Raw genomic sequence first — 24,852 nt, 5'->3', positions numbered from 1 at the left:
TGGATTTTCTTTTGCTACATCCATATCTATAAATAGTTTTATTATTTACTGATTTGTTAATTACAGATTTTTATCTTTTCAACACACCCCACTCCTCCCCCAAGCATTTGGGGGTGGCTTGTTGGTTTTACTTGTTGAGACAGAGTCTTACTGTGCAGCCCAGGCTAGCTCCAAAGTCACATTCCCTCTCCGTTAGTCTCTCGAGTGTATGATTTCAAGCATGAGACACTATGCCTGGCTTTAATTTTGTGGTCTTTTCCACACTTTATTTATTTATTTTTTTTTGGTAATATGTGTTCTTAGGTGTTGTATTTTGTTTTGGTTTTAACTTATTTTGATATTACCTATTTATTTTTTACATTTATATGTTTATTGTTTGAGGGGGCAGCATGTGGAGGTCAGAGGACCACTTGTAAGAATTGGTTCTTTCCTTCCACCATAGGGTTCCTGGAGATCAAACTCAGGTCAGCAGGCCCGGTGGCAAGTGCCCTTATCCGATGATCCATCTTGCTGGCCCCAATACCACACATACCGATTGCTCACTAGACTTAGAGACTTTCTCAGAGACTGGACTGTATCTTCATGGTTCTACTGATCTCATACCTCCATTTCCTTTAGATGACTAAATCTGGAGGCTTGGTGATATTCACGAGTTTCAGGTGGTGGTGTGTGCTTTTTAATCCTAACAGGAGGCACATAATTTAGTGACCTGTGATCGTACATTGTGATAAATGATAGACTTACCCTTGGCTTTGGGGATTTTTCTCACAATCCTGTCCTCAAAAAAAGTCTGTCACAGTAGCAATAAATTTATCAATTTGTATTTCATATTCAGTTAGTAAAAGGTTAATGGATTAAACTCTATTCTGGGATATTTTGAGCCATAGATAACTGAAAAGAAAAGAAAAGCTATGGACCTTATATTTGTAAAATATTTTGTAAGTCCATACAAAATTTGGTGATTCCTTTTTGGGAGGTTTAAAACACCCTGTGCAGGAGGTCAGAGAAATGACTCAGAGTATTGGTTGATCTGCCATGAGATTTGGAGTTTAGATCTTAGCAAACACATCAGGCAGCTGACAGGCTCCTGTAACTCCAGCTTTCAGGGCTCTTCATGAGCACCAGCATGTGTGTGTGCACACAAATGCAGTTTTATCCTCATCACAGTGGCTGCACTGTAAATACTAGCAGCCGGCTGCTTAGGCTATAGCCTGGGAGGGAATTCTGTCTACCTAGACAATGTCTCTGTTGCTGCCCTTAAAAGTAGCTTTAACTAAATTTCTGTGGTTCTAATAAAACTCGAGATTCAAAGGCTAAAGTGAAAACCTGTAAGCTCAGAAATTCCACAACACACACACACACACATACACGGAGGGAAGGAGAGAAGGAGGGAGGGAGGGAGGGAGGGAGGGAGGGGGAGAAAGAGAGAGAGAGAGAGAGAGAGAGAGAGAGAGAGAGAGAGAGAGAGGAGAGAGGAGAGAGAGAGGAGAGAGAGACCAGTGAAGAAATCTTTTTTAAAACACCAAAACATCCCATGCATTCTTCATTCACCTACGAATTCCAGTTAAGGACCTCCCACTTAGATGTACTCTTTGCCTTTCTTTCCTCAGACCCTGGCTATTTTTTTCCTATTTCTGGTCTTCCAGTTATCTAGGTTAATGTTTACTCATTTAACTTAATTATCTGGGACATAGAAGTATACCTCAGTGGTAGAGTGCTTGACTAACTTGAGTGAGGCTCTTAGAACACACAAAACCAAATCCAAAACATTTCTCAATTTGTTTTTTAATGAATAAAAGCAGTATATTTCTAGAATTTCTACTGTTGATATACAATAGATGATCTTCCTCTAGTATAGCTTTAGCAAATTCAAGTGCCTGTTTAATTTAGTGAATGTACTTGTATGTTTCCTTTTTTTTTCCTTTTTTGTGTTGAGATAGTGTTATTGGATAGATCATCTGACTTATGTTTTGATGCTTCTCTCCTTAGCAATCAGCAGAACGCTGTGTAAGCACATTGCTTGACCTAATCCAGACCAAAGTAAATTATGTGGTCCAAGAGGCAATTGTTGTCATCAGGGACATCTTCCGCAAATACCCCAACAAGTATGTCAAAATTCTTGTAACTTTCTCAAATCATTTGGGAAATGTTTAAGTAAGGCACTTTGAAATTGACTAGTTAAGAATTATTGTTCTTAATATAACTGGCTATAATAGATACTTTATTAAAAGTCAGGATACATAGGTGTGCAGCTAACAGAGATTAAACTTCTCATTTAGAGATGGTGATGGGGTTTCACGTTGGCCCTGTGTGCTGGGATTGCAGGCATGAGCCTTTGTACCCATTTACTTCTATTATTTTTGTAAAAATGAGTCTCTGCTTGAGTATATACTGTCTCTCGGCAGTTACTATTTAACAGGAAACCTATATATTCCCTGTTGTCTGGATACACTTTGTTTATGTTAAACAAATGATTGTATACTTTACCCTCTTGGAAGGGTCTTAACATGACACACGAATCATGTGGCCACTGCTTCACAAAAGCATGACAGTAATAGCCACACAGTTATTGTGTGGGACCTGTTACTTTGTGGGAAATGCCGAATTTATTGCAGTGAATTCCCCACCTCTGGCCTCTTGTGCAGTGTTGTAGCTGCTTCCACACAGATACTCAGAGCCTGCATTTTCACATCACAGAATTTCAGATTGAGGATTCTTAGTTTATAAAACAAAAACAATAAAACCAGTACTTTAATTCTGAAGACAGGGAGTCAGAATTCGTGTGTTGTGTGTTTGTGGTTTTTTATTTTGTTTGAGAAGTGTTATTTTTAGAAAGAGGACCACCATCTTTTACTGCACTTCCCAAAAAAAGGAGAGTAAGATTTCTAAACTGTTTTGTTATAGGTTGTTTTTAAAAAAAAGTGTATCTCAGTATGACCAATTATATAAATAAGGGGTTATGACAATTTAATTTTAAGAAAAGTCAAAAGCCTGATTTAATGAGTAGGAACGGGACAGATATTTGACCTAGTTATCTAGGTCAAATTCCCACATTACTTTGTTCCATCTTGTTCTATGTTTAAATTACATTAGCCAGCTGGTCTTGGTGACATAGGTCTATAATGTGTGCATTAGAACATAAAGATTTCTTTCACAAAAAGCAGATGGGGGTTGGGGAGCATGCTCAGATAAAGCGCTTACTGCATAAACTTGAGGACCAGAGTTCTGATCCCTGTCACCCATATAAAAGTCAGGCTTACCTGGTGGCCCACTTGTAAACCTAGTGCCAGGAAACAGAATATCTGGGCAAGCTGGCTAGCTAGACTAGCTGTATCAGTGAGCTCTGGTTTCAGAAAGAAACCTTGCCTCCATTAAAGTAGAACATGCTGTCAAGCTTCTTTGTGCATGCACGTACGCACATACACACACAAACACACCACACACAGAGAGAAATAGAGTAACAAGTGCAATAGGAGACAGATAGTTTCCTGTTCTTTTCTAACCCCATCTTCCTAAAAAGAAAGTGAGATTTCTAATGTTTTCTACCATGAAGGCAAAAGTGCATACTAGAAAAGTTCTCTATTGTACTTAAAGATTGGTTTTAGACATAAGATAGTAGAATTTTCTTATACCACAGGTTAATTTTCTTTCCTTGTGAAAGTCTGTCTCATGAACTCTTGTAAAAGTTTAAATCTTAGTTATTGAAATGTAATTGAGCTGGGCATGGTGGTTTATACCTTTAGTACTCAGGAGGCAGAGACAGGTGGATTTCTGTGAGTTCAAGGCCAGTCTAGTCTACATAGTGAATTACAAGACATTCAGGGCTATACAGAGATACCCTGCCTTAATAAATAAATAAATAGGAAAGAAAAAAGAAATATAATTGAAGAATGGTGGCTCACAGTCATCTGTAACTCCACTCCTAAGGGATCCTATTTCCTCTTCTGACCCCTGTGGGTACCAGGGCTGTGGGTGGTACACACACATACATACAAGCTAAGCATTCATATACATAAAATAATAAAGTAATCTAAGGTATTTTTAAAGCAAATGTGAAGAAAAGTGTAAGCCATTAATTTCTGACTTACTGCGTTATGCTCACTAAACATCTTTGTAGTTTGGTGATTTGGCTTGGAGTCCCTGGTGATGGTTTTGACTCTTAACTTCCACTGTCAAGTACAGTTCTTAGTTTTGTCCTTGGTAACGGTAGTCCATTTGTTGTAACAGGTATGAAAGTATCATTGCTACTCTCTGTGAGAACTTGGACTCCCTGGATGAGCCCGATGCTCGAGCAGCTATGATTTGGATTGTAGGAGAATATGCTGAAAGAATCGATAATGCTGATGAATTACTAGAGAGCTTCCTGGAGGGTTTTCATGATGAAAGTACCCAGGTAAATTCTCTTCTATCCTGTGTCTACATCTCTTCAGGAAGATAACCGATGTTAAACATTGAGTCGTTTCTTGTATGCATTTATATGTCATGGTTTCCCTTTCTCAGAGAGGATGACTGTTTTGATCAGTCCTGGTTTCTAGCGTGATAGCTGCAGACCTTAGACCATAGTTTATAGACGCTAACGCACATTGGAACATTTGGGGGCTCTTTGAAACCCGGGTTGCTGGTCCTCCACCCCAGAGATTGAGAAGCACCTATGTAGTCTCATTTCTTACGTGCTGCAAGTGATGCTCCAGAAGTGAGCTTCCCTGTGGTGGTTGAGAGCAGTAACCAGAGTTTTATTTTCTGTCACCTAAAGATGATTACATATTGTCCTTAGCATTTGCTGTTGCTCATTACAGAACATCATGGTGAGACTTGAAAAGATTCTCTGCGGATGATTAGATTTCTCCCCATCTGTCCTTCCCTCCTATAAAATTAGAGTCAGAGACCTAGAAAAGCAGCCAGACTATTAAGCCTTTCTCTCTGGCATTTGTGCTCATAGCAAATAGAAGTTTGTGTATGTAATCCAATATAGTAATTTTAATAGGCGTAATATTAATAGTAGATCAGCAGGCTCCCTCTAATTGGCTCTAATCTGACATAATTCTGTTTTGGCTCTTATCCCAGTATGGCAAGTGGTTTCATAAGTCCTTCAAAATTGTAAGCTTTGGCCAAAGTAAATAATACACAATTTAATCAAGAGCCAGTTTTATGTGTGTACTTTAAAAAATACAGTTGAGGCCTGGCTCAGAGGGTAAAGGTGACTTCTGCCAAGCCTCCTGGCAATCTGAGTTTGATCCCTGGAACCTGTGTAAAGGCGGAAGGAGAGAACTGACCACAGAGTTGTCCTCCCCGTGTGCCCTGTGACCCATGTACTCATACACATGATGCACACATATCATGTACACACAATAATAATACTTTTTTATTAAAAAGAAATAAAACAGTTGAAAATATGGCCCAGAAACAAATCATTTTTGATACAAAAATGCAACTGGAAATAAGAGGCTAGTGAATGTTCAGGCGATTACTTGTCTCTGAGAACCCCTTTGGCCGCTCTTCGTTCCATTGGCTGAGCTTCCTCTTTCATCTCTCAAAATCAGTAATTCATAGTTGAGGAAATGAGATGCTGCCTCTCATGTACTTTGTTGATTTTGTTTTTTAGGTGCAGCTCACACTGCTTACTGCCATAGTGAAGCTGTTTCTCAAGAAGCCATCAGAAACACAGGAACTGGTCCAACAGGTCTTGAGCTTGGCCACACAGGTGAGAGATCTGAGAGCATCTGAAGGGTTGATTTGTGCTACTTCCCATGGTAAAAGTGGACACTTCTTGTCTTTTCAAGGCTGTGTTTGCTGTGGTGAGCTCCACAATGAAGAGCGACTTGGGGAGGAAAGGCTTTCTTCAGCTAACACATCCTGAATCATAGTCTGCTGGGGGAAGCCAAGGCAGGAACTCAAGCCTGGCAAGAACCTGGAAGCAGGAGCTGATGCGTAGTCCATGGAGGAGTACTGCTTACAGGCTTGCTTGCTCCTTATGGCTGCTCAGTCTGCCTCCTTACAGAACCCAGAACCACTGACCCAGGATTAGCCTCTTCCACAATGGGCTGGACCCTTCCCTGTCAATCACTAATTAAGAGAATGTCTTACTTGTCTACAGTCTGATCTTGTGAAGGCATTTCTCCTTCTCCTTCTTCTTTTTCTCCTCCTCCTCCTCTTTCTCCTCTTCCTCCTTCTCCTTCTTCCGATCTGTGCAAGTCCCTGCACACATGTGGTGCACATACATACATTCAGACACGCACATATACACATTTTTAATTTAAAAATGACAATTTAAAAATAAAAAAATTAGATTGACTTCAGTTTTCATGATAATTTTATTTTATTTTTTTTTTATTCTTTTTTTTTTCATGATAATTTTAAAAAGCTGATTTAGATTATATATTATTGATTAAAAATACCCTACATAGGTGAAAATAACACTGAGTCTGCTATCTTTTAGGTGACTCCTTCAGTTTTCATATGAAATGCTGTGTGCTTTATCTACCTTTCAGAGAGGCGCCTTTCTCTCAGAGATAATGTTAAAGTGCTTACACCGTTTGATACTTGAATTATATGATGCTTTTCCTAGTGGTGCACACCTTTAAGTCCCAGCACTCAGGAAACAGAGGCAGGTGGATCTCTGTGAGTTCCAGGACAGCCAAGGCTATAACAGCAAACAAACAAAAATGCTCTGACAAGCGACATAAGGAAGAAAGGCTCACAGTTCCCATTACAGTCCAATAAGACTGGAAGTCATAGGAACAAGAACATGGGGGGGGGCAGTCACATGGTATCTACAGTCGGGAACAAAGAACCGTGCACGCATGTGTGCTGCTCAGTACCCTTTCTCTATATCACCAGGATTCCTCCACCCACAATTAAAATGGTTCTTTTATGTATATCAATTATCATAATGAAGATACTACACCTCCCCTCCTCAGCGCACCCACGGGTCCATCTCCTAGGTAATTATGTATTCTGTCAAGTTAGCAGTTAACCCTGACCATCCCATAAGATATGTCTGGTCAGAAGAAAAGAAGTTCAAGTGAATTCTAATTTGGGAATGTGGCTATTGGCCTTAAAGGTCAAGTCATAGCCAGACCTGATGGCACAGGCTGTAATTCCAGCTACTGGGGAGGCTGAGTCCGAAGGATAACAAAAAGTTCAAGGTCTACCTGGAAAACTTAGTGAGACTCTGTCTCAAATTTTAAAAAGTTGTTAAAATGCTGGGGATATAGCCCAGTCATAGTAGCGTGCACAGAGCCCTATGTTCAAATTTCAGCAGTGGAAAAGAATATCAGGTCACTATCTCAAATCCATAGAAATCAAAATAATTTCTTTTTTTATAGTGTAACTAATACGATGATCACCAGTCCATCAGACTTAGTAATGTCTTTCATTGAATATGCAAACAGGTTGGCTTTAACACAATTGTCTATTAAGATGTGTATCTACACATAGAATTCGATTCAAATATTAACTATTTTTTTGTCATTTTCACCTGTTTCTAATTGGTATATTATCAGAGTTTCAGTCCCTTCTATGTTACTTTGCCTAGTTCTGAGCTGTCATTTTCCTGTTACTAATTTTACATCTTAAAGATTCATTTGTAAGTGCTCTTGAAAATATTTTTATTTTAATTTTTATTATGTGTATGACTATATGTGAAAGTGAGTGTAAATGAAACTGGTTTCTATGCCAAAAGCTTGTGTGATGTGTTGAGACAATCTAGCTTGCTAATAGTGCTGGTTATTGGAGGTGGAGAGTTGAGAGTGGGAAGGGAGTGGATAATTGTGAGAGATTTCTTTTTTATTTTATACCCTTGTAAATCTTAGTGTAGCATGATTATAATTTGTTTTTCTTTCCAAGACAAGGTCTCACTACGTAGATCTTGAACTGGCCTTGAACTCAGAGAAATTGCCTTCTCTAAGGCGTTCACCACCACGCTCAACAGAGCATAATTATTTTTAAACCATAAACATGCATAAAATTATTTTAAAATTGCAACAAAAAGAGTGCTAAATTTGTGTTGCGTTTTTTGAACGCACATACATTTGTGATTTGTTGTTGGATCGTGTGGGGTTTTTTGTTGTTGTTGTTTTAGTTAATAGTACTTTTATAAGCATTGTATATAGTCTCTTTTTACTACTATGACTTAAACAGTTTCTCTATAGGAGATGCATGTAGATATTTGAATCAAGAAGAAAATTATGGTGCTAGATAATTGGCTCCACAGTTAAGAGCACTTGCTACTCTTGCAAAGGAACTCAGTACAATTCCCAGCATCCATATGGTGTCTCACAATGTCTGTAATTCCAGATCCAGGGGATCCACAGGCTTTGCACACATGTGCCATATAGACAAGTAGACATATAAGTAAAAATTTTAAAAATTTAAGAATATATAAAAAATAGATATAAGGTAGAATAAATGTTAGAATTATTACTACTAATATTTATGGCCATTTTATTAAAAAATTTAGAGATGGGAGCTTACTGTGTACCTAACTGACCCAGTTCTCAGTATATACCCCAGGCTGCCCTCAAATTCATGCAGTCCTTCCTGCGTACTAGAATTACAGGTGCATGCGACTTATGTAACAGTTTTGTTTTTGTTTAAGCTGACACATGAGGGCTAGAGAGATGACTCAATGTTTGGTTAGGAGTACTTACTGCTCTTGCAAAGGACCTGACTTCATTTCCCAGCACCAACATGGCTGCTTACAGCCATCTGTAATTCTAGTTCCAGGGACTCTGATAGCCTCCTCTGTCCTCTGTGGGTATTGCATGCACATGGTGCACTTATGTATACTGTATGTAGGCAGAACACTGGTACAAGTAAAATAAAAAGTCTTTTTTTTAAAAGACTGACACATTTTTATTTGTGTGTGTGTGAGAGAGACAGAGACAGAGAGAGAGAGAGAGACAGAGAGAGTAGAAAGAGCACATGTCACACTCTGCTTGTAGAAGTCAATTGACAGCTTGTGTGGAGTCAATTCTCTTTCCTCCTGCCATATAGGTCCCAGAGGTTTAACTCAGGTCACAAGGCCAGCATGTGCCTTAACCCACTGAACTATCATGATATACAGAGACCTTAATAGAATAATTAAAATACTATTCTTATTTCCCAAGGCCATTTAACTATTGCTGGATTAAAGTGGCTTTTTTTTCTTCTCAGCTTCCCTTTGAATTTGAGTCTGAACATTAACCCCTTCTCAGTGTATATTTAAGTTCCTTGAAACATTAGACATATATAATTATAACTATATTATTAGATCCCAGTAAAATATCATTTTGATAGCTAATCTGCTTAAGTCACTACAGCAGTGCCTTGACAGTAAGCCTGGCACTTTAGTGTCTCTGTGGAGACAGAGCCAACTGAGTCTCCTTGCCTTTGCTTTGCTTTAGGATTCTGATAATCCTGACCTTCGAGATCGGGGTTATATTTATTGGCGCCTTCTTTCAACTGACCCTGTGACAGCCAAAGAAGTAGTGCTGTCTGAGAAGCCACTGATCTCTGAGGAGACAGACCTCATAGAGCCTACCCTCCTGGATGAGCTCATCTGCCACATTGGTTCTTTGGCTTCTGTGTACCACAAGCCTCCAAATGCTTTTGTGGAAGGGAGTCATGGGATTCATCGCAAGCACTTGCCCATTCATCACGGGAGGTAAGCAGGTGAAGTCACTCCGTGAGGACTAAGCTGCTGGTTAGGCGTCTTGTCTTCTGCTCTGTGCCTGAAAAGGATCTTGCTGTGCCTTCTGCAATCTTGCTGCCCTAAAGGGCTTCTTTCTCTCAGTTCCAGCATAGGAGTACAATAAAATTAAAGGAAATTATGCTCATACCTTCTGTTTTGATAAGGTTTGAAAGTTGCTTAAGTCTAGTAATTTATTAAATACCAGGCCTGGCTGAGGAGCTTACTCAGGTGACAGAGGGAGTCTGATCCCCAGAATCTATGTGGAAAAACTAGGCATGGTAGTGAGTGCTTGTAGTCAGGCACTGGGGAGGTGAGACAGGAAAGTTCTGGGGCTAGCCAAACTAATCAAGCTTCCAGGGCTCCTTGACATGGAACACATGCCGCACGCACTTAAACACAGATGTGCGTAAATGGAAAGAAAAATCAACTAGGCACCTGAGGAACAATGCCTCAGCTTTCCTCTGTCCTCTGTGGGTTGGCACATGCTCACATACACACAGAAAACCTTAGTAGAGACCATTTCTCTTGTATAGATGACTTATGTTAAACTACTAATGAAATGCTTTTATAGAATTACAATGTATTACAGCTTAGATTCTATATATAGATAAAACTTTCAGTCACATATGCCTACTTTGTTTTGTTTCACCAAATTAGTTTAATGAGATCAGTAAGGAAAGTGTGTTAGGAGCAGACCGCAGGCAGCATGCAGCATGCAGCTTTTGCTTCCTAACTCTTCAGTTTTAAAATCAGAGAGGAGGAACACTAATAAACTCTTTTTGCTTTTGTTTAGAGGGGTGGGGTTTTTTTTTGTTTTTTGAAATAGTGTTTCTCTGTGTAGCCCTGGCTGACCTGGAACTCACAAGATCCACCTGCCTCTGCCTCTTGAATGGTGGGATTAAAGGTGTGTGCCACCATTGCCCAGCCTGCTTCTGTTTTATAAGGCAGGGTTTATGTACCCAAGGCTAGCCAAAACTCATTGTTCAGCCTAGAAGCTTAGATTTTCCTGCTGCAGTTTGCCATGAAGTTGGGACTGCAGGCCTAGGCAACCAAGTCTGGCTTTATACATAGGTCCTTATCAAAGCCCCTTAGCCATTTATACTTTATTTTTGTCTTTAAAGACTGATACAAGAAAAACATACTTTGGTATAAGTGGAGATAATGGCTGGGGAATATATTTCTGTGGTAGAGTGCTTGTCTATCACCTCTGAGGCCCCTAAGTTCAATTCCCAGCACGCCAACCATCCAAAAAACAACAGGGGTTGTAGATATATGTGATTAATTGCTGCAAATGGCATGTGAGAAAGGTCCATCTGTAGGAGGAGGCTGCTTGTTCGTTTCCCGGCCACCCAGACTCCCAAAATAATCATACAGAAACAATATTATTTACAGTACTGTTTTGCCAATAGTTTAAGCGTATTTCTGACTAACTCATATCCTAAACTAACCCATCTCTGTTAATCTGTGTACGTCACGTGGCTGTGGCTTACTGGGTAATTAAGTTCCGCCCCCCACATCTGTCTCTGACAGGGGCTACATGGCTTCTCCCTCCTCTTGCCTCCTTTAACCCAGCATTCAGTTTAGTTTTCCCTGCCTAGCTAAGTTCTGCTCTGCTATAGGTTCAGAGCAGTCCTTTATTAACCAATAGTATTCACAGCATACAGAGGGAAATCCCATATCATCCATCCCTAACTCTTCTGCAGCAAAAGTTAGTGATATACTTGTGACATGAAATACAGCAACACTTGAAAGCTTTAGCCTGCTGCCTCTTGTAGTGGTTTAAAAGGTGAGGTCTTTTAGAATCACTCAGAAAAGAGTGAAGTGCTGTCTTCCCAAGTGTGTACTGTGCCCAGTATTTGCCAACTGCCCTAGAAATAGTTGTCTGATTTGTGACAAATTAACCTTTTGAGATTATATCTTTGATGGCATTTATGCAGTTACTTTACACAACTTTATAATGGGAAACACTGGATATTGATTTTCTTGGATGTAATTTCATTAGCCTTTGTGTTCATATGTTTCTTAAAAGTTCTGAGATCATCTCCTGTGACTCCTCCTTTGTCCCTTCATGATAGGGCTTTATTGATACTTTTCATCTTAAGTTGTCTTTCTTAGATTGTCTTTTTCTTCAGTCTCTGCAGTTCAATGTTGTTAGCTTTCATGTGACAACGTCTGATAGAAAAAACCTTAGGGAAGGGGATAGAAGGGCTCCCCTGCTTAAGGAACTGTAGTAGGGAAGACATGGCACCAGAAGTACTCCACTCAAGGCAGTAGAAGTGGGAGGCAGCAGAAGAAGCAGAGAACAGGCTAGCACGAGAAAGAAACTGTAACTCTTGGCAGCTGGATCCTAATGGTTCAGCAACCATGGAAACAAATGTTGGCATGTTTGTAGAGATTGTCCAGACTGGGTTAATTCAGTTGGGAAGGCCAACCCTAAGAGACAAGAGCTGGGGGCCCAGGCTGAATAAAGAGGAGAAGGTAAGCTGAGCACCAGTTTTCATTGCTCTGTGTTTCCTGATTGGGCAGAGTGTGAGCATCTGTCTCCTGCTCTAGCCACCGTGCCCTCCCTACCATGATGAACCACACACTTGAACTATGAGCCAAAACTCTTTAAGTTGTTTTTATCACATACTTTGTCACAGCAATGAGACAAGTGACTAGCACATTTATCTTACTATGTGTCAAAATATGTGACAGAAACAAGTGAGATTTATTTTGCCCTGGTCATAGCAGAGAAGGTATGGGCACAGGAACACCCCTGTTCATGGCAGTAGGGGTGTAAGGCAGCACTTTGTTCTCATAGAAGCCAGCAGGAGGTCGGGTATGCCTTTGAAAGCTTATCTCTATTGATCTACTTCTGCCAGCCAGGACCTATCCCCTAAATGGCCCCACAGCCTTGAGATGTGTATATAAATTTCCTTCCAAGTTTATTGTCTATGTCTGGCTGCCAGTCGCTTGTCTTTAGTTGACTTTTGAACATCTGTAGTTATTTTTCTTTACACATAGCAGAATTGAGCATCTTGAAGTTATGGTTATAGCACGGTTGTAGAATGTGTTCTTAGCATAAGAACACTAGGAAAAAAGCAGACAAAACCCGAGTGTCTTTTTTTTTTAAATCATCCTTCTGGATCCCCTATTGGCAGCATCGCTCATCCTCTCCTTGTTTGTTTACTGCCATTCTTACTCCTCCACGTTCAGATCTTGTCCAAAGCTACTTAAGTTTTTTGTTAACATGTATTTATTTTTTATATGTGTGCGCACATCTCATGAAGGACAACCTGTGGGAGTCAGTTCTCTTCCACTGTGTGAATTCTTGAGATTGAACTTGATGACAAGAACCTTTACCTCCTGAGCCACCTCAGCCCTGTTTAATAGTATATTTAGTGTTTTGTGATTATACCTGTGACGTTTGCTTGTTGCTTTTTTGTATCATGGGTGAAGATGTTTTTCTAATCTCTCCTCTGTGTTTGATTACAGCACTGATGCAGGGGATAGCCCTGTTGGCACCACCACTGCAACCAACCTGGAACAGCCTCAGGTTATCCCCTCTCAAGGTGACCTTCTGGGGGATCTTTTAAATCTTGACTTGGGTCCCCCAGTGAATATGCCACAAGTGTCCTCCATGCAGATGGGAGCTGTGGACCTTTTAGGAGGAGGACTGGATAGCCTGGTAAGCAGTTCCTTTTCTCTGATTATTTTTAGTTCTTGGTGAACTAGAGAACTTTATTTGTCTTTCCTTGATAAGCAGAAACAGAATTATCTATCTTTAGAGAGTTTGTTACCATTCTGTTCATTATTGGGATGGAATATGTCTGCATGTGTTTTGATTTATCATGTTGACCTGCTTATAAGAACTTCTGGTATTTAGCCAACCTGTTACTTGGCTATCTTATTAATGTCCTTACCAGAGTTCATTATTTTTCCTGCTTCTTAACTTCTTACAAGTTTTCCTTTGGTCCTGAGTATCATTAAAGTGGCTTCATACTGGTCACCATCTTTCAGGCTTTTAAACCTGTTGGGTGTGGTGGTATATACCTATAATCCCATCACTTGGGAGGAGAGGCAGGAGGATCAGGAGCTGAAGGCCAACCTTGGTTACAAAGTGAGTTCCAGGGAAGCCTGAGTTACAGGAGACCCTGCTTCAGCATGCACACACTCTAAAAAAAATTTTTAAATATATTCTTTTAAATATTTATTGGTTTGTGCATTTTCCAACTCCAAAATGTTTTAAGGCAGTTATGTGAGCATTTTTGTCTAAACTGTATCCTTATTACAGTTGGAAAAAACTGCTTGACTTTTCTCCTTCCTCCTCCTCACTTCTGCCTTTGTCATACTTCCAATTTAATTAGCTTCCAGGATTCTAATAATAAAAGGCTCCAAAGTCCAGAATGTCTGGGACATGGGCCACTAGTTATTGTTGTACAAGATGGAGAAATTATCAAATGGCAACCGTCCATGTCTGGGGAAAAGCCAAGGAAAATGGTAGGTCACAAGTCTCCCTGCAAATCAGGTACTTAACCTTCGTGGATTACAGACTAGGTGTCTGATACTCTGGTGACTATCAGGATGCCTGACAAGTTGATGTATTTCCCAGCAACATTAAAAGGCACACACCATAGTATCATCACACTTTCGGAGACGATAGAAGCAAAACCACTTACTCTCTTCTGCATATAATGTTGTTGTCTCTTAAGCATTATGAGGACTGTGATATCTATGGCTTTTCCATGTCAGTATAGTTGCATTTAAGATTTGATTGGCAGAGAATCCATTAAGGTTATAGTCAGACCTCTGTGAGTTGTGCACTGCATCCAGAGTCTAGTCACAGACCATGCAGGGAATTCTAGCTTGTTGTCACATTTAACATCCCTATTGTCTTTCTTTTGAACATGGAATTTGGTCTTGACTAACTATAGAAGAATAGTATTTTGTCATCATCCCACATTGCTGTATAGCCTTTACAACTCAAAGTAGACAGATAATTTAAGTATCATGGAGCTGCCCAAGAAATGAAAATAGCTCTTGTTGTATTGATGTATCAACTATAGACTGAATACTACCTCCTCAGGTTTATGCTTTAACTTCCTTACTGCTTTCTCTGGAGGGTTACTACATGATGGACTCATTGAACCTAAGAGGACAAACGGGTTTAGGGATGGAGGTGGAGGAGAGGCCCTGGTTTTGGTGTTTCCAGGCCCACAATTCTAACAGGTGGATAGATACATAGTACATAAAGATAAAACTCATTGTAAGTACCACTTCAGACAAAAAGGCTGTGGGAGGAGACAGATTTTCTCTCTGTAACAGCCCTAGCTGTCCTGGAACTAGTTCTCTAGATCTAGTTCTAATTCGAGGCTAGTCTCAAATGCCGAGTACTGGGATTAAAGGTATGTGCCGCCACCACCCAGCTGAGATGGCTAAATCATTAAGGGCTAGAACCTGAGTTTGGTTGCCAGCACCCACATCAAAAAGCAGGTAATGGTGGCACACATTTCTAAGCCTGGTATTCAGAAGCATGGACAGGTGGGTCCCTGGGGCTTGTTGGCCAGCCAACATAGCCTAGTTAGTGAGTGTAAAGGTTCTAAGAACTTGCTTGAGGTTAGGCACAGTGCCCCTTAATCCCAGCATTTGGGAGGCAGAAGTAGATGGTTCTCGGTGAGTTTGAGGCAAGCCTAGTCTACATTGGAAATTTCAAGACAGCTATAGGGCTATATTGTAAGACCCTTTGTCTTAAAAAAAACATGGCAGGGTACTTTTCTAGTCAATTAATTAAATGTGTATGGGTGCTTTGTGTTTTATGGCTGTGTACCACATGCATACTTGGTGCCTCAGAGACCAAAAGAGGACATCGTATCCTCTGGAACTGGAGTGACAGATGGTTATGAGCCATCATGTGAGTACTAACAGCCCTTACTTTTTACTTTGAATCTGTATATAATTTAATATATTCACTCAGAAAACAGAAATTTCTTTTACAAGAGCAACACAAGAGAAGCCCAAATGTGGCTGTGTGGAAATGAGTTTCTTTTTAAAACGAAGGAAGGAAGGAAAGAAGGAAGGAAGGAAGGAAAGGAAGGAAGGAAGGAAAGGAAGGAAGGAAGGAAGGGAGGGAGGGGAAGGGAAGAAAGAGAAAGAAAGGAAGGAAAGAAAGGAAGGAAAGAAAGAAGAAATAAAGAAAGAAAAACGTATTTATTTATTTATTATGTATACAGTGGTCTGTCTGCATGTATGCCTGTAGGCCAGAAGAGAACACGATTTCATTACAGATGGTTGTGAGCCACCTCTGGAAGAGCAGCCAGTGCTCTTACCCTCTGAGCCATCTCTCCAGCCCGGAAAATAAGTTTCTAAGGCATCGGTGGACTGTGATGCTTTAAAAATACCTGTTCAAATGATCTAAAGAGGAAAATAATTTCAGTTTTTTTGCTTTCTGTATAAATAGTGTCATTTCTTAAATGAAACCTTTCCTTATAGTAAGTAACATTTCATAAAACTATATAATAATGTGTATAAAGATCTTGTACCAGAGATCCTGATTTGTTACGCTCTGGTAAAACCTATTTGTGGTTTTTGTGTTTGTTTTGGTTAGTCATGTATATGGGGACAGCCTTGGGTGTTGTTCTTTGCTTTCTACCTTGTTTTTGAGGCAGCTTTTTTGTTTTTGTTTTTGACAGGTTTTTTTCTTTTTGTATGTAACCTAAGTTGGTCTCAAATTGACGATCCTCCTGCCTCAGTATCCCTACTGCTGAAATTTCAGGCATATGCCACAAGGTCCAGCATTAGTGTTGGGTATTAACTAAACCTCACTCTATGCAGGTCATTGGTATGCTACTAGTTAGTTTTACCTACCAGCTCCTTACCTTTTTATGATTCTCATTCCAGCTGCATAATTAACCCCATCTAGCAATGCTATTTATATATAGCAGTAAAACATCTGCGGGGCAAGGTCTTTTCTGAGACAGGGTCTTACTGTGTAGAACAGATTGGCCTCGAACTCAGAGATCTGCAGGCTTCTGCCTCTCCAGTGATGAGATTAAAGATTAAGTGCACCACCAAACCTGGCCCCAAATGCTCTTTTTTTTTTCCTTTTATTTTAAAGTTGTTGGAGCTGTTTTTAACTTTACAGCCAGGAATAAGAGCATTGAGCCAAATAAAATTCTAGGTGGAATTAGGTAGCTGATCTCTTGTGCCAAACAGTGACTTCTTCCCCCGCAAAAAAATGTTTTCTGACTGCCTCTTTGACACAGCTTACAAAAACAGACATCTCAGGCCAGTGATGACCCAAGTTCAGTCCCTAGAATCCAGGGTGGAAGGAGTAAACCAAGTTGTTCTTTGATCTGTATGCACACCTGCGTGCACACTTGCACACATGCACACTAATAACAAACAATAAAATAAATAAAAATGAGTATTTTAAAAATGAGTTTACCTTTGTTTTGTTGGTTTTTTTTTATTTGTTTTGTTTTTCTTCTTTCCATTGGGATTTTAAATGATTCAGTCTGTCTTAGCTAGAAGTTAAACTTGATTAGATATATTGAAGACTGAAAAAAATTTAGGGCATTTTCTATTTAGATTATATACTTTCTTTTTAGTCAATATCTCACTCTGTCCCTATCTGGCGTCACCCTTGAACATGCTGGGATCACAGGTGTGCACTAGCTTTATTGGCTCATTTTCCTAAAAGTTTCTGTTCACTAACAGATAATTTCAGCCTTCCTTTTTTTTTAGATTCTTCTGATCCTCCAGTTTGTCTTTTTTTTTTTTTTTACCTTCTTTCATCGCTATACTTGAGAGATTGTGCTATTTAGTGACCTTTTCCTAGAGCTGTCATGTTCAGGAAATGCTAATTAATTTACTAGTCATACATAAATAAAGTGTTCTCCCGTTGATGACAGTTCTCCCGTTGTTCTCGGAATCTGCGACTCCTACAGCAGACTAGGCTAGAATGCCACTGGAAACAGAGGAGCCAAGCCAAGCTCCTTAGGCCTGCTTGGTTTATGTTTTGTTTTAAGGGGGCAGTCACTTTTGAAAAACAGGAGCTCGGGCAGTTTTAGAAGTGGAATGCCTGTTTAGCTCAAAATTTGAATCAAACTTAATTCCTACCTATTCTTTCTCTGTGGTTTTGGAGCCTGTCCTGGAACTAGCTCTTGTAGACCAGGCTGGTCTCGAACTCACAGAGATCCACCTGCCTCTGCCTCCCAAGTGCTGGGATTAAAGCCTACCTATTCTTGCAGTCTCATCGCCACTTCTATTTTTACTGCTCTTCAGCATTCTTCTCTTATTGCTTCTACTCTACAGATATTTCTTGTTTCTGTTACTGTAAACACAACTGTCAGCTTAATGTGGAAAATTCAAGTAAAATGTAACTAAGTGGTTTGCCTGTTCTATAAGTAAAGCATGGTGGCATTCAATTTAAGGTAGGCTTACATAAGTAGTTATCTTGACTTTTTCATTTCTTCATATTATAAGCCATGTGTATTAATGCCATTGATATCGATCTATAAAACTGCCTGTTCTGGGTTAGGTATGATTTTTCTCACCGTGCATATCCTTCTGTAGGATAGGAGATGACCTGAGATCCATGTGTGTGACTCTTGTCTGTGTTGTACTCAGCGTCTGATACCTCTGAGGACTATGGAAGTAACCACTGAATCCCAGTTATTTGTTGCCTATCTATTGTTGTTTTAGTCTATCAACAGCAGCCTTGACTAAACTGGTCTTTTGTTCATCCAAGATTCTGTGTGTTATTCTATTTAAGTGGTGCTGTTGTGTATCAAAAAATATGAAGAAAACATTATTCCAGGTGCCGTTTATGCTGAGGAAGGATTTCATACTAGAGAAGGATTCTGTCCCTAGCTGGAGCGAGAGCAGGATCTAGGAGAAGCTGTGCTTTTCTAGATTCTAGTGCCTGCTTTTCAAAACCTCCCTCCCACGCTGTTCCCGGCAGTTCTTTACCTTGTGTTTGTTTGTCGTGTGCTACTTTATTAATGGTTTTGAGTGCTTAGCCCACGGGAAATTCTCCATAAATTCTAGTTTTGCATTGTTGTTTCTCCTTTGCAGTGACTTAAGAACTTGGTTTTTTAAGTTTATTGTGTGGAGAGATTGTCTTAGTTAGGGTTTCTATTACTACGAAGAGATACCATGCAGGAGAAACATTTAATTGGGGCTGGCTTACAGTTTCAGGGGTTCAGTCCATTATCATCATGGCAGGACATGGCATCATGCAGGCAGACATGGTGCTGGAGAAGGGGCTAAGAGCTCTACGTCTTGATCCATGGGCAGCAGAAGGAGACTGTGTGCAACACTGGGTATCTCTTGAGCATGTGATACCTCAAAGCCTGTCCTCACAGTGACAGACTTTCCCCCAAAAGGCCACACTTCCTAATGTGCCACTCCCTACGGTCCAAACATTCAAAAACATGAGTCTATGGAGGCCTTACCTCTTCAAACCATCACAGAGATCTTTGTAAGTTCTTGACCCATTTTACCCATTACATTTTTCAGAGTGGTTCTGAAACTCGTTTTTGTTGATGCAGAAATTTAAGAGCTAGCCTCAGTTTGTGTCACCTTTGTCATTAAGCAGAACCTGAGATAATCCATCTATGACGATGTTGGCTCATCGTTTTGGTGGCTTCAGATAACGAATGTTTAGTCCTATTGCTTTGGGACCTGTGGATGGCTAATCTTGATTGTCATTTTGACTAATTTGGAATTACCTAAAATCTAAGCTTCTGGGCATGTCTATGAAGGGGTTTCTTAATGATTATTAGAGGCAGGATGACCCACCCTAAATCTGGGCCACATCATCTGATGTTGCCCACATAAAGGACATGGAAAAAGGAAGCTTTGCTTTTCCCTGCTTGCCTTCACACTTGCTGGCAAGTTCATCCACCCGATTGGGTGTATTTCTTCAAGATTCCAATGTAACTGAAAACCAGCCCCTCTTCAGGAATCCTGTAGGACTCCAGGACCAGACAGGGACTGCAGAGACAGGGCCTCCAGTGAGAGGGCACAGGATAGCAATAGTTGATAGACTTCCATCACTTGTTCCATGACTGGAAATTCAAACATGAGAAGGGTTACAGGGGCCCGCCCTATTCAGAGGCCAGCATCCTTCTCATAACTTATGCTTCTTCCCATACCTCCCCATAGCCTTTGTTTAGACTAGCCTTTAACACATGGACTATATGGGGACACTTATGCAAACCATAACAGGCAATTTAGGAGAAGTTTGACCATTGTTTACTGTTAATCCATTTCTAATCTTCAAAATTTATCTCCATTTTGTGATTGCTCTGGTTTGTTTGTAATTGCCATTTTTCTGGAATAGAACTTAAATGTTTTCCATTCAAGGTCCTCTATGCCCAGGAAATTTTTTTTTTAATTGAGAAAAGGAGAAAAAAAAAAGTTTCCACCTCCTCCCAGCCTCCCATTTCCCTCCCCCTCCTCCCACCCTTCTCCCCTTCTCCCCACTCCTTTCCCCCTCCCTCTTGCCCAGGAAATTTTTATGCAGCCCTCAGTATATACATAAATAAGTATACTAAGGGCTGGTGAGATGACTCAGCTGCCAAGAGCACTGACTGCTCTTCCAGAGGACCTGGGTTCAATTCCCATCACCCACATGACAGCTCACAGCTGTATGTAACTCCAATTCCAGGAGACCCAACACCAAAACAAAAACAATCCTTTTGTGTGGACCACAACATATATTGTCAGGTGGTGGTTGTGCACACCTTTAGTCCAACACTCAGGAGGCAGAGACCGATGGCCCTCTCTGAGTTTGAGGACAGCCAGGGCTATACAGAGAAACCCTGTCTTGAAACACCAAGAAAAAAAAAAAGAAGAAAAGTATACAAATCAAACATTTTCTGACAATAAATCAGATATTTATTTTTAAAATAATTACTTGGTATGCATATAATTCAGCATTCAAAAATTTGATTTTATATTTTATATGTATGGTTTGCCATATGCATGTAAATACACGGTGTGCAGCATATACCTGGTACCTGTAGAGGCCAGAGGAGGGCTGTGGATCCCCTGGAACTGTAGTTATATATGGATGGTTGTAGACAGACATAGAGGTGCTGGAATCCAAACCTGGATCATTTGGACAATTGTTCTTAACCTCTGAGCCATCTCTCCAGCTTCAATTAAATTGTTTTTTTTTAAAGATTTATTTATTATGTATAGTGTTCTGTCTGCACATGTGCCTGCATGCCAGAAGAGGGCACCAGATCTCATTATAGATGGCTGTGAGTTGCTGGGAATTGAACTCAGGACCTCTAGAAGAGCAGCCAGTGCTCTTAACCTCTGAGCCATCTCTCCAACCCCCACTGTTTCTTAATGATCAAAGCACATCTGCATGTTAATGTGATTGGTATTGTTTATTTTTATATAAAAAGTTACTCTTGGTTGAATATTTGATATTTAAGCTTTAACATTTTTCAGAGTTAATAATATTTATATTTTATAGTTGTTAATGCTCAGAATGCTGTTTTCTCATAAATGCATAGTACAAAAGAGTGGTAGAAGTATATTTAGGGACTCTCCATTGTTGGAAATTCTGTCCTAATTCCAAACCAAAGTTTATTTAATGATTTAAAAAAAATAGAACTCAATGTAACAACTCAAAACAGCAATTTTGAAAGTCAGATATTATAACACAATACAGAGATACACTAATTTGGTACTTTTGTGCTAATAAAAGAAGGTGGGAAAGTATTAAAAGTTTTTGTTTTCCATAATTAATCCATGATGTTTCAATAGCAGCAGTAAACTTTGTACAATTCGTAGCAAACAGTAATATTCAGTGTCTGAGTCGAGTGCTTTGAGCAGTACTATTGGCTGTGAAAGAGGCATGACAGCAGAGCAGCACAAAGGTCAGATACTGCTTGTTCAGAACTAAAACTTCGGTGAAGTCACATGATGTAACATGGATGGGAAGTGATTCATCGCACATTTGATTTTGAATTAATTTTTAGTCATTGCATGGAAACCTTTACTGTCTCCAAAATTTTTATGACCTTGTATTCAGCTACGTGGTTCAAAATTTGTGTTCGAGAGTAAGGTCAGTGGCACCTCACTTTGATTGATGTACTGTGAAGTACACAGGACAGTGAGTGTGCATTTGAAGCTGCAGGATAAACAATGATTTAACATTTTGCAGTGTCAGTATTGCTTAATGGTGATTAACGAAAGCACAGGACAAACTGACATCTTAGAACATAGCATGTAAATTACTTGATTGTTTAAGACAAAATATGGACTGGTTTCTCCCAGACGTCTCTATGCTGCACCTCCTGTGTTCCGTGTCATGTGCCTTTATGCTAATGTGTCACTAGGATGTACATGAGCATTGGAGAATTAGAGAACTATATTCGTTGATGAAAAGAGGAAGAATTCAAGGTCTTAAACTCTCTCAGGTGAATACACAAGTCCCACCTTCTCATCTATTTGGCAGTGATTCATGATAAAATAATAGGTGTCTCTTCTGCTAGCAACATCACACAGACACTGGGTGAAGCTGAGATAGGAGGGTCATTGGTTTGAGGCTAGCCTAGGCTATAATAGCAAATAAGTGACCATCCTCTTCCACATATCACCACTCTGTCTCAAACACAAACAAACCATGCAGATAGTGCCGTCCTAGCAAGGCATTCAGCCTGGAGATTTCATTCCCCCAGTTGGTCCTTCTCACATGTACTCAAGATAATTGATTGATGTTAGTAGTGTGCTCTGGGCCAGTAGACAGTTCATTGGCTTCTGTCCTTTGGTGATTATTTTCTCCAGTAAATAAAATGATTTCATTGCAAAGTTGACTCCTAAGAACTGTTGCCAGTAGCTGTACTTACCTGGTCACTAGAACATTAATTTAATAAATGTGTATTGAATGCTTATGATATGTCAGGCTCTATTCCAGGTTAGAGTTGTGAGCAAAGCAATTCTTACAAGCTCCTCCTCTGTGGGGAGGAGGAATGAGTTCCTCTGTAGAGAGGCAGTGGTGTGAGGAGCAGTGGGCAGACTATATTTATACAGCTTCTGTCTGGCTTGAAAGTCCTATCATGGGCTTCAAAGAAACTTTTAAATTTCTTATCAGGAAGTGTCTGCTATAGCTCCCTGCTTTCCCCTTTGAGGAAAAGGAGTCTGTGTTCTTAGTCATCAGTTTGATTCTTGGCTTATCACATGCTCATAGAATCTCCATGTGTATTTCACTGATTATGTTTTATGATGCTTCTCTGCATAGAGAAACCATATTTGATATTTCAACAGCTGAAAACCATATTTTCCCCTCACAGGTTTCTTTGTTTGTGATAGGAATCTCTGTGTCTTGTTCTACACCATTCGAGACTCCTGAGGACCAGAACTGTTAACAAACTGTAAGGGTTGGTGCTTTCCTTAGGGTCACTTCCCTTCAGTGAGTTCTAGAAAGCATCCCATAAATGAGAGTCTAGACTGAAGTGTAGAATGTTTGAGCTTAAAGTCTGCTCCCGTGGTTAAGAAAATAAGCTGTCAGGTACCTAGACAGCTCCATAGTTTTAGAGATAGGTCGATGTGCTCTGGACTGGCCACAAAGCAGGGTCAGGGGAACCTAACCTGGACCCAGTCACTAATGCTGTGTGGAATTTTTTCCTTTAAATCAGTGAGCGTTTCTGTTAATATTCTTTTGTTATGATTTTCTTTTCCCTTAGAGTTGAGCAGATTTGTTCTTTAATAGAATTTTCTTCTTCAGTTCCCTCTTGTGTTACTCTTTTGTAGTATGTAGCCATTCAAGCCGAGCTGACATTCCCCTCTGCTGTTTAGAGCTCATCTGCAGTTCACATGTGTTTCAGACTTTTGACCTTGCTACAGAACTCATGTGATGTGCCTAAATCTATCTGTTCAGCTTGTAGGTTACAGTGGTCACCATGGAATCACTGCATTCTGTCCAGTTCCTATAGCTCTGCAGTGACCTATTACTGTGTAATCCAACATTAACTCCATTCCCCTCATTAAGCATTACTTTAGACATGGTGGAGTGACCACTCTTTGACAGGAACCAAATGTTAATTCTATTCTCAGTACCATTTAACGGCAGTAAATCCTGTGGTTTAGATTGGGGAATAGGGAATTACACTACTCCCTTTACTTTGGGTATAGCACAATTAAGTTAACCTTTGTATTACTGACTGTGTGTCTCATATCTTTTGGGCCTTACGTGTGCCAGATTCTAGATGAATTAATGTATTCTTGATTCTAGGTAGATTGCAGTACAAAAAGGATCATCAGGATTGTTTTATTTTTAAATATATTTATTTATTTTTATGTATATGGGTATTTTGCCTGCGTGTGTGTCTGTGAACCACATGCATGCCTGGAAGAGGTGTCAGATCCTCTAAGACTGGAGTTGTAGACAATTGTGAGCCACCATTTGGATGCATGGAATTGAATGCTTATTTTCTGGAAGAACAGCCAGTGCTCTTAACCACTGAACCATCTCTGCAACCCCCTGGATTGTTTCTTCTGTGGTTCCAAATAAAATTGGTCAGTAGCATGGGGAAAGATTGTGTTTAGATCTCTTCCAGCTAATATTCTCATAATATTCAAAGATGAGAATAAAAATCTAAGGGAAGAAAAAAACTAAAATGGGCTAGGCATGGTGATGCACACCTTTAATTACAACATTTGGGAAGCAGAGACAGGTAGATCTATAATTCAAGGTCAACATGGTCTACATAATGAGTTCCTGGCCACCATGAGCTACATAGTGAGACCCTGTCTCAAAACAAGAACTACAAATGGGTTTTGTTTAGTTACTTCTCTCATCACTGGCCCAAAAGCACAAAGTTCATGGCAGCTGTAGTACATGGTAGAAGCTCCTCCATCCTGATAGATCAGGAAGCATAAAACAGAATGGAAATGACTGGGTAGAACCCTCAAGGCCTGTGCCTCCAGGTTTCCACGCCCCCAAACACCACCAACAGCTAGGGACTAAATGTGCAAACATGAGCCTGTGAGGACATTTTGGATCCAAACAACAACAGGATTTATTCCTTTAATCTAAATATTGCCAATTAGCTACCTCTTCTCTGTGCTTTTTATTGCATATTTGGAAAAACTATTACTTTTTTAAATACTTCTCAGTGTATGCCAACCAGTTTGGTAAAGAATTCTGTCTTTCAAACTTGGGTTGCAAACCTGGCCAG

General features: G+C 40.0%; 1 protein-coding gene across 6 annotated transcripts in view; it reads left to right on the top strand.

Annotated features, from left to right (window-relative positions):
• The window catches only part of Ap2b1 (adaptor related protein complex 2 subunit beta 1), a 118,819-nt gene that overhangs the window by 37,210 nt on the left and 56,757 nt on the right, over nucleotides 1-24,852 (top strand). For all 6 annotated transcript variants that reach the window (XM_075991336.1, XM_075991339.1, XM_075991334.1 and 3 more), the window contains 5 exons: nucleotides 1,990-2,105; nucleotides 4,228-4,393; nucleotides 5,603-5,701; nucleotides 9,384-9,643; nucleotides 13,148-13,340. In XM_075991336.1, coding sequence (XP_075847451.1) covers nucleotides 1,990-2,105; nucleotides 4,228-4,393; nucleotides 5,603-5,701; nucleotides 9,384-9,643; nucleotides 13,148-13,340 — 834 coding nt within the window. The remainder of the gene's footprint in view (nucleotides 1-1,989; nucleotides 2,106-4,227; nucleotides 4,394-5,602; nucleotides 5,702-9,383; nucleotides 9,644-13,147; nucleotides 13,341-24,852) is intronic.

The sequence above is a fragment of the Microtus pennsylvanicus genome, chromosome 11, assembly GCF_037038515.1.
Source record: "Microtus pennsylvanicus isolate mMicPen1 chromosome 11, mMicPen1.hap1, whole genome shotgun sequence".
Classification (NCBI taxonomy): Eukaryota; Metazoa; Chordata; class Mammalia; order Rodentia; family Cricetidae; genus Microtus; species Microtus pennsylvanicus.
This window is presented reverse-complemented; position numbering and strand designations above follow the sequence as displayed.